At 37.8% G+C, this 15,738-nt stretch overlaps 1 protein-coding gene across 3 annotated transcripts in view; it reads left to right on the forward strand.

Annotated features, from left to right (window-relative positions):
- Positions 1–12,771, forward strand: part of RNF145 (ring finger protein 145) — a 54,483-nt gene extending 41,712 nt beyond the window's left edge. For all 3 annotated transcript variants that reach the window (XM_032337157.1, XM_032337159.1, XM_032337158.1), the window contains 4 exons: positions 748–930; positions 7,500–7,647; positions 8,526–8,882; positions 11,152–12,771. In XM_032337157.1, coding sequence (XP_032193048.1) covers positions 748–930; positions 7,500–7,647; positions 8,526–8,882; positions 11,152–11,535 — 1,072 coding nt within the window. In that variant the 3' untranslated portion in view covers positions 11,536–12,771. The remainder of the gene's footprint in view (positions 1–747; positions 931–7,499; positions 7,648–8,525; positions 8,883–11,151) is intronic.
- The last annotated feature ends 2,967 nt before the right edge of the window (positions 12,772–15,738 follow it).

Genomic DNA, 15,738 nt, shown 5'->3' on the forward strand with positions numbered 1-15,738 from the left:
TTTATTTGTGAGAGTTCTTTGTAAATCAAGTGATTAAGATAAAAAAGATCTCAGGATTTTGTACAAATTTTCCATATGGAAACAGAATTTCAAAAAAGTTTATAGTCTGCTTAAAGAGACCTTTCTACTCTAAGACTATGAAGATGTTTACCTGTGATTTTTTTTTTAATAATCAAGATATAGCTCATAACAAATATGCATAATTCAGTGAATATCTAAGAATGGGAGAGTATCTGGCTCATTAGCAAAGCCTGGTTAGAACACTTTTATTTATCTTAGAAGTTGCTTTTTAGGGGCACCTGGGTGGCTCAGTGGGTTAAAGCCTCTGCCTTCAGCTCGGGTCATGATCTCAGGGTCCTGGGATCGAGCCCCATATCCGGGCTCTCTGCTCAGCAGAGAGCTTGCTTCCCTTCCTCTCTCTGTGCCTGTCTCCCTGCCTACCTCTGATCTCTGTCTGTCAAATAAATAAATAAAATCTTTAAAAAAAAAAAAAAAGAAGTTGCTTTATATCTCCTCATTGTATGCTCAAATAATAGCTGTTAACGTTTTGCATGCATAAAATGGTGTATTATGACTATATATTACTATTATATTGGTATTCTATAAAAGTTAATATTCTGATGAGGTTTGTTGTCTAAGTCAGACCAGATCACAAATACGTAACAATGTAAGTCTTTGAATTATTTTTTCTTGGAATGAAATGAGGTTCTGACTGATTGCTTTTCTGAAAACATATGCTTTTTCTAGGGGCATGACAGAAGGAGTTACGCTGTTAATCCTGGCAGTGCAGACTGGTCTGATAGAACTACAGGTTGTTCACCGAGCGTTCCTGCTCAGTATTATCCTTTTCATTGTCGTAGCTTCTATTCTGCAGTCTATGTTAGAGATTGCAGATCCTATTGTTTTGGCGCTGGGAGCATCTAGAGACAAGTAAGAAACTTCCTAAAAGAAATTTTTATAATATTCTTTATATGAGTTTGTTGTCTAAAGATTTAGATAATGTTTAGAGACAGAAAATGAATGAATAATTGGTATTAGCTTAAGGTGACAAGTTTACCTTTTTATTTTCTCTATGTGTTTTGACTTTTCTGTTTTTTTCTCTCAAGAGTCTTATAGTTAGAAATCACATCAAAGGCCAATTACAAGTCACCTTTTTCGTCAAAGAAATTTAATGCTTTTTATGTTTGTTCAGTTTTAAAATGAAGGATGGAGAGAATCAAATTTAGTACAGGAAATATAGTAAATAATAGATTTTCTGTGTAATGCTAAAGCAGAGAAAGCACTGAGAGAACAGAGAAAATCATTTGAAGGAGAGAGAAATAAAGGCTCTTGGGCAGTCATAAAGATAGGCATTTATGGAATAACGGCCTCATGGGATGGCCTTTAGACAGTTTTAACTTACTGAGGTTTTAGTGGGGATTCTTGACACCTTATGGGACCAGGCAAAATTAATAGCTGCATTTATGTTCATGTCATATTACAGAAGTTTTCTTAAGGAATAAAAGTCATTATTTAGGTGCGTCTGGGTGGCTCAGTGGGTTAAGCCTCTGCCTTCAGCTCAGGTTATGATCTCAGGGTCCTGGGATCGAGTACGGCATCCGGCTTTCTGCTTGGCAGGGAGCCTGCTTCCCCTTCTCTCTCTGCCTGCCTCTCTGCCTACTTGTGATCTCTTTCTCTCTGTGTCAAGTAAATAAATCTTAAAAAAAAAAAAAGTTATTATTTAGCTCTCTAAGATAGAATTAGGCTTACTGTAGCTTCTACAAGGGCATTCTATAACGAATTACTAAAAATTCAGCACCGCTGTTTTGCATCTGTTGGTATTCCATTCTGCTGAGTTTTGAAATACCTGAATTTATTGCTTCTTCAGTAATGTTTTATGAGTAAGGGAACAGGCGATCTTTTGGGAGATAAATTTTTGACAGCAGATTTTTCAGAACACTTCAAATCAACATTTTAATTACAGTTCATCAGATTTGTCTTTTTATCCCCATATCCCACATTGCTGAACATTCTGAAAATTTTCTCAAATGGTGGCTGCAAGAATCAATTTAATTTCAATAAGCTCAGAGCACTTTGATTTGTTTCAGATAATCATTTTAATTATAGTTATTTGAGGTTTGGTTCTGAGGTCTAAGGCATCTCAATAGGAGCATTTCAGTTGTTGAACTCCGCTGTGAGCTCGGTTAAGTAGCCATTTAAATGGGTTGTTTTGACCTAAGTACAACACTACTTTGTCATTTCTGACAGTATCATTTAGTAGTATTACTTATACAAATTAATTTAGCATATACTGATAAGACTAATATAATACTATAGAAAATATTAGAAAAGAGAAAGACATATATAGTTCCACTACCATAAGAACCAGTAAATCGAGTTCTGATTTCCACCAGGATGTTTTTTCTTCAAGGTCAAATGGAGAGGAAGTTTAGAAAGGAAGGGAGAAGCCCTGTGTGTGGGTGGGCGGTGGTTATTTTGCATTGATGTCAGTGGTGTTGGTGTCCGCTGCAGTGTTAGCCTAAGCCAGAGTGGCTCTTGGCTATGAAAGCATGAAAAAGGGTTGAATTGTTAGGGTTAGGTTCTTCTCTCTACCATTGCCTGCAGTAAATAAGAGAGTCCTATCAACAGCTATATGCCAGTACTTTTTTAAAACAAGTGAAATGGAATAGTATGAGAAAAATGTAACTTACTAGAACTGACTAAAGAATTTAAAAACTTGGATAGTTCTGTAGCTGTTAAAGAAGTGGAAGTAAATGGCAAACCTCTCAACCCAGATGGTATTACAAGCAAGTTCCAAACTTTGAAGGAACAGACTATCCCTATTTGAAATACACCCTTCCAGACAATAAAAAGAATACTACTTAACTCAATTCTTTGAGGCTAGTATAATCCCTGTTTTGAAATCAGACAGACGACTTGAGAAAGATAAAGTTTTATTTTACTCGTAGTAGGAGGTACTATGCAAATTTTTAGTATTAGCTGGAGTATAGACGGCTTGAGCACGGGAGCAGAGAGCCCCCAAACAGACCCATATATGTTGGACTTTGATATATGACAGGGGAGGCATGTCCAATGAGTAGGACAGGTGGCAGTCTTCCATAATGTTGCTGGAAAAAATGGTTTCTATTTGGAAACAGATGGAATGGGTTCCTCTCTCACACTATTAAACAAAGAATCAGCCCTGGAATGTTAGAAACCTAAAATGTCAAAAACAAAAAATTAAATCTCACATAGGCTAATATATTACAGACTTTCAAGTAGGAAACACTTTCTTAAACTGACTGCTGTGGAAGAGTGAGAGTAAGTATTAAGACGGGCCATGGTTATGAAAGGGAAGAGTGATAAATCTAATGATTACAATTAATAACTTTTTAGACCTAAAGTTAACTTCACAAACTGGGAGAAGATATTCATAGTATTTGTACTTGCCCAGGAATTGGTATCAAAATACAAACAGCTCAAATGAGCAAGAGAAATGGATGAAAAACATTTTTATCTTTAGGTTTTTAGTGAGAGAGACACCTGGAAATGAAGAAAGGTTCAGTATCATGTAAATCAAGACCACTCTGAGGTGCTGTTTTAAACCTGTGGGATTGTCAAGGAATAAAGGAAGGAAGGAAGAAGGGAGAGAGAAAGGAAAGTCAACTGATTATCTAGAGTGGAAGAAGGTCTAGATGACACAGTATCCCTGGTTTCTGGTGGGAGTATCAAGTGGCATAATCACTTTGGAAATAGTGTGGCCATCGCTCCTCCTACGTATATACTCAAGACATTCTTGCACATGTTCAGTAAGGACATACAGAAGAATGTCCAGAGCACAATTCACAGTAGCAAAAATCCAGGAACAAGCCAAATGACAATAGACAGGAAAGTGGGTGAGTAAATGTGATAATAGTTACTGTGGAATGTTAGAAATACAGTGACACAGAAAACAATATGCATAAGTCATAGCATTATAAAGTTAGAAAATAAATCCCAAGAGATGACAGTGTAGCATGTTATTTTTATGTTAAAAATTTAAAATATACCCTTTAGGAATACGTACAAATTAATAAGCAAAACTGTAAAAAGGAAAGCAAGCGAGAGTAAAGAACACAGATTCAAGTTAATGCTTTCAGTGGGTACAGGGAGGCAGGATGTGGAATAGGCAGGCCTGCTATATGGTTAATCGTGGTTAATTGTCCAGGCCCTCACTTTTGTATGGAGAGACGGGTTCGTGAAGGCTTGTTACAATATTTAAGATAGCTAATTAGATTACTAGCTCAGTAGAAAGAGGGACACCCACAGACCAATGGTGACAATGCATCCTGAATCAAGGATTATGACTAATTCAGAGTACTAGGGATTGAGAAAGGAAATGAAAAGTATCTTAATTCTCAAATTAGAGAAATAATTAAGAGATAATATTGATAGTTCATAATAACACTGCTTCTGTTATTTAAGAAATAATTATTAGAGGGAAAAATGCTTCACATGTCTTTGGAATAGCTTAGACTAGATGTAATTTCCAGTGTTTAACCTAAAAAGGTGTCTCAGATTTAGCCATAGAGATAATTGTTGCCTTTATCTGTAAATTTTATTCAGTTTTTAACAAGGAATTTTAGGATAATGGTCTACTTACTCAAATTATGTAGTAGATTTTCAAATGACAAACGTTTTTAAAAAAATGGATTGGGTGAATGGAAAATTTTTTTATTTTATAGTGCTTATTAATGGGATAAGATTTCAATGTTTTCTGCTATTCATTTTATATTTAATTTTAAATTAGATTTTAATAGAATTTTAACTGCGTAAATAAGAAAATAAATATATCTGTGTATATAATATACACACTATGTGTGTGTGTGTGTTTGTGTATATTCATACTTATGCCAAAATTAGGCATAAATTATAACTCTTGGGATAATAGGTGTTCATGCTTCTCTGTGTAATTAAAAATACACATTGTGTCTATATGTAAATATATTCCTATTTTATATAAATGGATCACCGCTTAATTTTGAAAAATATATTTAAAGCTTTAAGGCAAATTAGCCTGTTAAAGAAAATGATTTATAATTTAACATCTAATGAAGTATAACTACTGTTACAGTAATTCCTGCCTGCCTGCCTTTCTTTAAAAAAATAAAATAGAACTTTTTATGTTTTGGATCTCAGAGCAGAACTACCCGCAAGTTTATGTTTGTCCCATAACTTTGGGAGGTGGAAAATGTTTGCAAGAAAAGGTGTAAAACAGTTCCAAAGTACCTAGCTTTAATTTTTACTATAATAATAATTCTTCTCTGAATTATTAATTATAGAAAGTCCCATACAGTCTAGCATTTAACTTTGTGTGTGGTTTTTTTCCTTATGCCATTTTTTAAAAAATCTCCTTCAGACTGCATGGATTTGAGATCACATATAATGATATTTAATTAAAACTTAATTTTTTTGCAGCCATGAGCTCTTAAACAATTTGGTTGAAATCTACATTTCCTCAATGATTAAATGAATAAATGTTCATGTTTTATAGGAAGTCAGTAATAATTTTAAGTCTTTGTTACTCAATTTACATAGATTTTAATTGCGTTTTGTATTTTGAGAGGGAAGAAATCGGTTTTGGAAATGAGAGAGGAAATTTGTTTTTGTGAACCCCACAGTGATTTCTTTCAAGATTTGTGATCAGTGTGTTAAAAAATTACCCTACCTTTGGCTTTTATTTACCCACGAAATGGAAATATCTATTACCCTTTTTAAAAATACCTTGTGGCAGCCCTCTATCTTCATAAAGTAACTATAAGTAAACTTAAAGGGGGTGGAATTCCCCTTTTCTCTGTTGTATGGAAAGCTTTTTCAAATTTCTGCTTAAGGCACTTGTTAGGGAACAACCTAACTTGTTAGGTTTGTGTATCTTTTAAAACTTGGTATACAATCTGTCTTAAATTGCGGTGTATTTAAGGAATGATTTAGTAGAATATTTTGATATGTGAAGAGGTACACAAGAAAAAATTATGTTCCTCCTTCTTTTGCCATAACTGGGGCTTCTTCTGTATATGTATTCCACCGTTGACAAGTGGGGTTCAAGTGGAATCAGAAACTGAAATCTAAGTCTGAGAAGTCTCTTGATTTGTTGGGTGTCTTAAAAGCATAAAGTCTTATTGTATGTAAAAAGTATACATATAATATATTAAGACACACACTAAGCTGTATATAAAGTATATGTATACATTAAGCTATGTATATGAAGTTATATTTTACTTACATATATAGTACTCCCCTTGATATAACCATGATCACTTTTGTCCTGCTTATATCATAGGGCTTTGCATTTGGGTGGATAGATAGGTAGGTTTAAAAAAAAAAAATAGATGGCAGTAGATGGAAAATAATTTGAAAATATCAAGCAGAGAAATAAATTTTCAAATTTTCTTTGCCCCTTCAAACAAGTTGAGCTTAAAAGCTTGAGTTATGTGAGGAAGGAGATATTGTTCTTTTTTTAAAGGAGTGTAAATTTGGGTGATAAGACATTTTTATGTATATGTACATATGTATTATTTAGATAATAACTTTAGATAAAAAATAAAGTATAAATAAAAATATTTAGGCATACAACATATAAATATCTGTATGATTGAAACAAGACTATAATTTTGGTGTATGATTGCTGGTACCAGTATTCTGAGAGGATCAGTGATTCCTGGAGAAGGGATTCATGCTACCTGATTTGTTCAGCTTGAGCTAGCTTAAGGGGTTTAGAACAAGAGAGAGTGGGACAGAGGCATTTCTAGTGGGATGTAAGAGTGCTTTGTGTTTTTCTGGGAGTACAGTTAACTAACCATCTTTGTTTATAGTGAGGAATAGGGATTGACAAGTTTGGACCAAAAAAATGGGAGTTGAGCTCAGATGCAAGGCTAGGAAGTTTAGAGAAGGCATTGACAATATTAATGCTAGTCGAGCTTTAGGAAGATTAATCAGGCAGGCAGTATCCAGGATAGACTGGAATTAGGGGAGGAAGACCAACTAGTAGGTGCTAAAACACAGTGGTTCATAGTTTTTCCGCCCCCAGCCTTGACAGATGTGAAGATTAATATAGCTGTTGGAGAACCATTCCTCTTAGTAATACTGTGCTTACGGTAGCAGAGATTTCCATCACAGTGCAACAGGTGGGAAGAAGATGTCTTATGACTTAAGATCATACATTGTTGTGAAGGGTTAATGCTCCAAAAGCCTGAAATCACTTTGAAATTTGTAGGAATGAAAATGGAACTGAAAGTTAACTATTAAAACTGATGGTGCTTGGGAATTTTGACTGAGTGGAGAGAAAAGGTGACTCAGGTGGCTTTGAAATACCAGGCCTATGACCCTTGTCCTGAAACCTAGTCTATAGTGACTGGCAAGGAGAAGGATGCTTAGTAAAGCATTTGGGAAATGTCAGCATGGTCCAAGACCTATCCGTTGCTAACACGATTGTTGTGGTCCTGGGTGACAGGTGCTTTAAAGGACTGTTTTTGTTTCTCTAGGAGTTTATGGAAACACTTCCGTGCTGTGAGCCTTTGTTTATTTTTGCTAGTGTTCCCTGCTTACATGGCTTACATGATTTGCCAGTTTTTCCACATGGATTTTTGGCTGCTTATCATTATTTCTAGCAGCATTCTCACCTCTCTTCAGGTAAGCCTAGGAATAATTAACTTTACATAATAATTGAATTTACTTATTTTTCCTTCCAGAAAAAGAATTAAACTTTTTCAAGATGAATGATTATAAGTGACCTGTTTAGGTGATTGCTTCCTACCTTACTTATCAGAATAACATTACACTGATATGAACGTAGAGCTTAGATAGTAGGTTATTAAAATATCACACCTATCTGTGTCACTGTATTTTTTTTTATCAAGGTAATTAAACTTGCAAATGTTTAAAATGATACAGAGCTATCATGTAAAGCTTAAATTGATAAGTAACTATAAAATATTAAAGATTTTATAGCTTGTCTGGAGCACATTTTCTTAGTAAATACCCACTCAAGAATATTCTTAGTTTCATGATTTATGTGAATATGTGACATGTGTAATATACACATAGATACATACAACAGATAATATTGCCCTGGAAATAATAAGCTTATTGTAACTTGAAAGTGGATCTTTGCTGCCTGATCAGTAAGAAGTAAAAGAAAACATAACACTGGCAACAAAGATTTATTCATTGTTACTTTAGAGATAAAGGTTCTTTGAAAGTTGACTACAGGATTAGGAAAATTTAGAGAGAGTTTTAATGGGTTTTGGTGATGTCTGGGGAATGAAAGGAAAGGGTGAGTCAGAAAAGTGATAACTAGTCAGAATTATTTTAAGAAACTTACATCTCAAGATACGGCTTTTTGGTATCAAATGCTTGGATCACTGAGATTACCTGCATTTTAATTATACCATGGTTTTCTCTGATATTAAATATGGCATCCTAAAACTGTTAGGAATGTTATTGCTTAAAGTCTATGAAAAGCCTTTCTTAGTGGTCATACTCTGTTTTAAAATACATGTATTTTACAGGTTTTGGGAACACTTTTTATTTATGTCTTATTTATGGTTGAGGAATTCCGAAAAGAGCCAGTGGAAAACATGGATGATGTCATCTACTATGTGAATGGCACTTACCGCCTTCTGGAGTTTCTTGTGGCCCTCTGTGTGGTGGCCTATGGTGTCTCAGAGACCATCTTTGGAGAATGGACCGTAATGGGCTCAATGATCATCTTTATCCATTCCTATTATAATGTGTGGCTTCGGGCACAGCTGGGGTGGAAGAGCTTCCTACTCCGAAGGGATGCTGTGAATAAGATTAAATCATTACCCATTGCTACAAAAGAGCAGCTGGAGAAGCACAATGATATATGTGCCATCTGTTATCAGGTAACTCATACAATAGGAATCCATTTGGGTGGGTTGGTGTATCACTTGGGACTTTAACCACATTAACCAAATTTAAGTTAAATTTGTAGGCAGAATTATTTCCTTGGTTAAAAAAAATAGGTCTCAGAAATTATTAAAGACCTGATAGAATATTTCCATTTTATTTCTGAGTTAAGTTTTTAATTTAGTCCCTCAAGTTCTAATTTATTGTTATTTTCAACATTGCTCACCAATAAATAAAGGAAAAACAGGTCAGGTGTATTTTATATTTACTCCCAAATATACACACACAACACACCACACACACACACACACATCCTGTCAAATATATACGATCGTTCAGGAGTCAGCAACTTCTGAAAAGTGGTGTGCCAAGATTCTGACACTTTTCCTTCTGGTATTTCCAGGATGGGAAGAAGTATTCATTTACTTAACATAGGTAGAGAGAGTATATGTTTACCTGTAGGTTGATGACTACCTGAGATGGATACAAGCCTTTGTGTCTGGAAGTGGGAACTAGAGGGTATGAGAGAGTCACCTAACCCATATGCCGTTGCAGTTGGCCTTCCTGGCATCTTTGGCATGTGTGTTATGAAGAGCTGATGTCTGCCTTCTATTAAAATTGAAACGTAGTATTGAAATGAGTTTGGAAATACCACCGCAAAAAATAGGCCTACAGTTTATCGTCACCACTAACTTGGGCAGGGGGGTGGTTGAGGAGCAGCTTTTTATAGCTAAATTGTGCTATTGGAAGTATGGATAGAATAAGGGCAACAACAGACATTGTTTAAAATCCCTCTTAAAGAGTGTAGGCTGGTGGACTAAAACGAGATAATAGTGTCAGTCAGTATGAGGGAATGGTCTTTAGCCAAGGTGCTTTACAGTTTAGATGGGAGTGTGTATGTATTGGTGTGTGTTTAAGACTGCCTAGCTCAAGAATTTAGTCTTAAAAATAAGATGCAACTACCACTTTTTTATTCTTGTTAGAACATACCTTTGGGTACTCACAAAATAATGTCTTCCGAGTTGTTTTTGTATTTGGGGGACTAAGGACTATTGTAGGTTCCCCCCAAGTGAAGTGGCCATTGTCTTAGTTCTGCTTCCTTTGTGCTTGGTAGCATCGTTGTATGTGGGAAAGAGCACGTCAAAGACAGGGCACATCAGCTTCAGCAGCCAATGTCTAAATATTCCAACTCCGGGATTTAAGAGTCTCCTTTTTGTATTTCCTGTTGCCACATCACTTTTTTTGAGGTGCTAGAACTACCTGCTGATATCACACAGAAAATGAAAGTCAAATTGCTTAACTTCCCAGCTGGCTGCTTTTCCTTGAATGGCTTTCTGCTTAAAAGTTGACTTCCAGGTGTTACCAGTTCTTGGCAAGGAATTTCTGTCACAACTACAACTCCTTGTTTTGGGACTTTAAACAAAATTAATGGTTGAGTCACTAAATGTATATTCTTAACAATTAAATCCTGTCCTCAGCCTTCCCTCCCCGAATATATATTCTGCAAGGAACATTAGTGCAAAGTAAACCACTTCTTAATCCGGTGGTTATCAAACTTGAGTGTGCCTAAAACTTACATGGGTGGCTTGCTGTAACTGTAGATTTGTGAATGCTGTCTTTAGCTATTCCAATTCTGTAGGTCTTGGGGGGCCCAATAATATGCCTGGTTATTAGCAAGCACTCTGGGTGATTGTGATGCAGATCGAGAAGCTGTGGCTTATACAGACCCTATCTTGAAGACTGCATTACATACATTCTCCCTAATGAAATTGCCACTTCCTTGCCAATACCCTGGTGTTATGTGGCTGATTTTGTCTCCTTGCCAGTGATTTCATCATGGAATAATCTGTTTAGCTGTGTTGAAGCATAACTGTGGGAAGTCCTGTCTTCATCAGATTTTCTTAGGTTCTAATTACACGCGTGCCATGCGGGGGGAAACCCAGCGATCACACTGCAGTAGTTATGTGATGCTCATGTTCCATATGAAGGCAGAAGCCAGTTAAGAAGTTTGTTGCTTTCTCATTTTTTATTTTTACTTCTTTTAAAAACTGCTTAGCCAGTGGTTCTTGCATTGTTGGTGTAAAAGTGTCTCTGAAGGCAGGAGGATTATCACTGTAATCTAAAATGAGTTTTATTCTAAAATCTGTGTTATACCTTTTCTATGGGGAATTGTGGGAAAGAAATCTTGGAACTAGAACTTTTGGGATTAGCAGCAAAGATTTTAGATAATGGGCATTTATTGAGGTATCTTTCCCTCCCTTCTAGGACATGAAATCTGCTGTGATCACACCTTGCAGTCATTTCTTCCATGCAGGCTGCCTCAAGAAGTGGCTATATGTCCAGGAGACCTGCCCTCTGTGCCACTGCCACCTCAAAAACTCCTCCCAGCTTCCAGGGTTAGGAGCTGAGCTGGTTCCACAACCTCATGCTGGAGTTGAGCAAAATATGCTTCAGGAAGGAACTGAACCTGCAAATCAAGAGCATCCTCCAGGGACTGGGATGCAAGAAGGTTCCAGGGACAATAATGAGTGTATTGCCACTAGATCAGATAGCCAGGAAGGGACTTGTGATCCTAAGGAATATCCTTCTAGTGCGAAAGATGAAGCATGTCCTGTTGAGGTCAGCCTAGAAGAAAAGAAGCAGAAATAATGCTTTGATACTCTGGAGAAGTTAACTCACTATGAAATTTGAGCTCAGATTTGAGGAATGAATGTATGAGATGATGAGGCAGGAAACTTGACATTCCAAGGGTCTGATCCAGGAAGTAATCTCAGTGGAGACTGCTTGCTTTCATCCCCTTGACATTGTGGGAGAAAATTGCAATGTATGCTAATCAAAATGTATTTATATAGCCCATGCTGATATTTTGTAGAGGTCTGCCAAGAAAACTCAACCTTAACAACTTCAGAAACTGCCCCTGATTTGAAAGGGATACATAAAATCAGATTTGAGTGCTTGCAAGGGGCTAAAGAAAGGATAAAGAGCATGAAGACAGCATGGGAAGAAGCAGGCAGAAGCGGAACTGACATTTAACTTTCTGTGGGACAGAATCATTCTTACTACAAAGTATGAGTAGTGACCAGCCCTTTTCACCACCCCCCTTTCCCTCAGTTAATTGGAACTCAGTCAGGTGATAATTGAGTTTTGTACAGCACTGAAATGAAATCAAAGATGTAAGAGCATTGATTGTATTCCAAGATTGAAGCACGCTCATACTTCGTATGTGCTTTAGGGGAGGGGGTGGGTGGGCACTGGGCCTTGCGGGTGCATTCATGTAATCTGAGACTCTTGAACTTTATGATGGAGTCTTCAATATTTTGATGTATATGGAACTTTTGTTAATATATTGTATACTGTGTTGGCTGTGTGACGTAAACTAAAACTCTAATGAACACTTTGGGGTCCACGTTAGTGTAGGAGACCAAAGTGGGAGGGGTTTTAGGGCACTGATAAAGGCCCGAAGTGTACTTTTCAATCCTGTGTAATGTTTAATTCTTGCAACTGAATCAAAACAGTGTTAAATTATGGCAATATTTGCACTTGGGGAATGAGTACATAACTGTATGATCACACTCTGCAAATGCCACTTTTAAAGCTGTTAATAGACTTTGCACCTTTTCTTTGACAAGTTTGTGTCATATTTAAATTTTTACATTCATCATGGCTACAGGTAGAACTGGGGAGGGGGGACTGTAATTTTTTATGGGAATTTTGATATGAAAAGAAACTAGTCATTTATTTATACAATAGGCTTGGCTCAAAAAGTGTTTTTCAGACTCGATATTCCTAATGTGGGATGTGACTTTATTTTATTTTTAGTAGCAAATTTGGATGTAGACTGACAGACATAGCTGAATGTCTTAATAAATTTAAATTTGAAGATAACTGTGTTTTGTTCCCGTGATGATTATTATTGGAAAGTGAAATTCTGTTCTTAGGTTTTGTTTTTATCCACCCAGGTTTCTTATATCTATTTCCCTGTCAAAATGCCCTGCAGGTGGCAAAACGTTTTGATTGAAAATGACCAGCTCTTTGAAATCTACACCAGTGGAAGCAAACCTAGATTTGCATTAGATGCCTTTGGGGAGTTTTTTTTTTTAAAGTACACATTTCATGGATGGACCTAGAGGGTGTTATGCTAAGAGAAATCAGTCAGACTGAGAAAGACAGATGCCATATGATTTCACTCCTGTGGAATCTAAAAAACAAAATATGAATAAGCAGACAAAAGCAGAATCACACTTAAAAATTGAGAGAACTAATGGTTGCCAGACCAGGGGGAGAAAGGGAGAAGGGCTAAATGGGGGAAGGGGAGTTGGAGGTAGGGCTTCTGGTTAGGGAATGAATAAATCACAGGGACAAAAGGTACAGCACAGGGAATACAGTAGAGAGTACTGTTGTAGCGTTGTGTAGTGTGCACCGCAGAACATACGGAGATGTGGAATCACTGATGTACACCGGAAACTAACACAACATTGTGTGTCAACTATACTCCACAAATTTTTAAGAATTACACATATATGAACCTGACTTCAGACCTACTGACTCGGGCTTTGGGGGGTTCTGCGAATGTGCTTTTCAAAGCTTCCTGGGTTATACCAGCAGTTTGATGTTTGGAAAAGAAGTCTAGAGTAGAATGCATTTCTCCCTCCGCCTCACTGAAGTGGCTCACCGTCGTTGGCAGATGGCCCCCTCTAGTGGTAGGCTGGCAGTAATCTCTGATTTAAAACTCGATCCTTTGAGCAAAAGGTGCATGTTCAAAAGTGAAACTTTTTGGTTCTTTGTCTGAAGGGAAAAAATAGTTAAAGTTGAAATCATTTATGGCATAGCGAACTTGGCCATTTTCTTTTTAATATTTTATTATTTTATTTATTTGACAGAGATCACAAGTAGGCAGAGAGGCAGGCAGAGAGAGGAGGAAGCAGGCTCTCTGATCAGCAGAGATGAGTAGAGATGGGGGGCTCGATCCCAGGACCCTGGCAGAGGCTTTAACCCACTGCATCACCGAGATGCCCCTGAACTTGGCCATTTTATTTTATTTTTTTAAAGATTTTTTATTTATTTGACAGAAATCACAAGTAGATGGAGAGGCAGGCAGAGAGAGAGAGAGAGGGAAGCAGGCTCCCTGCTGAGCAGAGAGCCCGATGCGGGACTCGATCCCAGGACCCTGAGATCATGACCTGAGCCGAAGGCAGCGGCTTAACCCACTGAGCCACCCAGGCGCCCCGAACTTGGCCATTTTAAAAAATTGTTTACACTTCCGTCCAAAGGATTCTGTTCCTACAGACCATAGGGAAAGTAGTCACCTGTAAGTAGAGACTTCTTTGGCATCAGTTTGACATTTAATACGATTTTTACCTCCTCCTAGCATGGAGACGCCAGCTCTACTTACCAAACTATATGGCCTCTCTGTTCAGCAGTCCTGGTGGACAAAGAGCATTCTGTTCAGTGTAGGTATCCTTTTGTTTCATTCAGGAAAGCTATATTATGTAGTAACAACGCCCCTCCAAATCTCAAGTGGCTTTAAAGCATCCAAAGTTTCTGTCTCGCGCACCCTGCCTACGTGACTCCGGAGTTGGCGGGGTTCCCCGTGCAGGGCAGACACTTGGATGGAGGCTGCTGGAACAGCCACTGTTGAACTTTCCTCATGGTCATAGCTAAGACGAAGGGCTGGCAATTCACTGGACGTCTGCCCCTCTGTTCATCCCCCCCACAGCCTGAACAGTGGACTCACCAGCACAGGAGGCTTTAGAAGTTGGGTGTCCCCGCTGGGGCTTGGACAGAGAGCACGTGAGCAGTGCTGAGGCCCACCACACCGTGGCTGAAGCAACGCCTAATCGTCCTTGCATGGTATTCAAACTTTGGGAGCACACCTGTTCGAAGTACACTGGGAACCTCTGACTTCATTTACTCCTTGCTTTGGTAAGCTGGGATTGTGCCACTGTGTAATGCCATCTTTATTTCAGATGTTTTTTTTTTAAGATTTTTATTTACTTATTTGACGGACAGAGATCACAAGTAGGCAGAGAGAGGGTGGGGGAAGCAGGCTCCCTGCTGAGCAGAGAGCCCCGATGTGGGGCTCGATCCCAGGATCCTGAGATCATGACCTGAGCCGAAGGCAGAGGCTTTAACCACTGAGCCACCCAGGCGCCCTCAGATTTGTCTTTTGATCATTTTTGGAATAGTTTACAACTCATAGACTTTTGACTTAACACAAAAGTTTAACCATCTCTACTACTGAAGAGAAAAAAAGTTAGATTTAATTTCTCTTCCATTCCACTTGATCAAATTTAAGTGAGAAACTATTATATCCTTTTTGGGGGGGCACCCTTTCTGTGTCCACCTACTGATTTCCACTGTTTTTCAGACCATGAGTACATATATTCACTCATAACCAGTTTTCTCTTAAAAGGCTTTTTATCACCTTACAAACTTTGACCTCAATGTTAGTACTCAACAGTCTGAAGAGTCATACCAGTTATTAACATGCATTTCCACTTTGTGGTGTTTTCATGCTGTAAAACTTGTTCCAGGGGCGTCTGGGTGGCTCAGTTAGTTAAAGCTTCTGCCTTTGACTCAGGTCATGATCTCAGGGTCCTGGGATCGAGTCCTGCATCTGGCTCTCTGCTCAGCGGGGAGCCTGCTTTCCCCTCTCTCTGCCTGCCTCTCTGCCTGCTTATGATCTCTCTCTCTGTCAAATAAATAAATAAAATCTTTAAAAATAAAACAAACAAAAAAACAAAAACAAAGAAAAAAAAACTTGTTCCAGGGATCTAAACCGTACTATTGGCACAGTGTGTCTCGAGAAGTCCGATTTTCAAACACTGGCCCAAACACAAGGCTCTGAGATCC

This window comes from Mustela erminea, chromosome 3 (assembly GCF_009829155.1).
Source record: "Mustela erminea isolate mMusErm1 chromosome 3, mMusErm1.Pri, whole genome shotgun sequence".
NCBI lineage: Eukaryota > Metazoa > Chordata > Mammalia > Carnivora > Mustelidae > Mustela > Mustela erminea.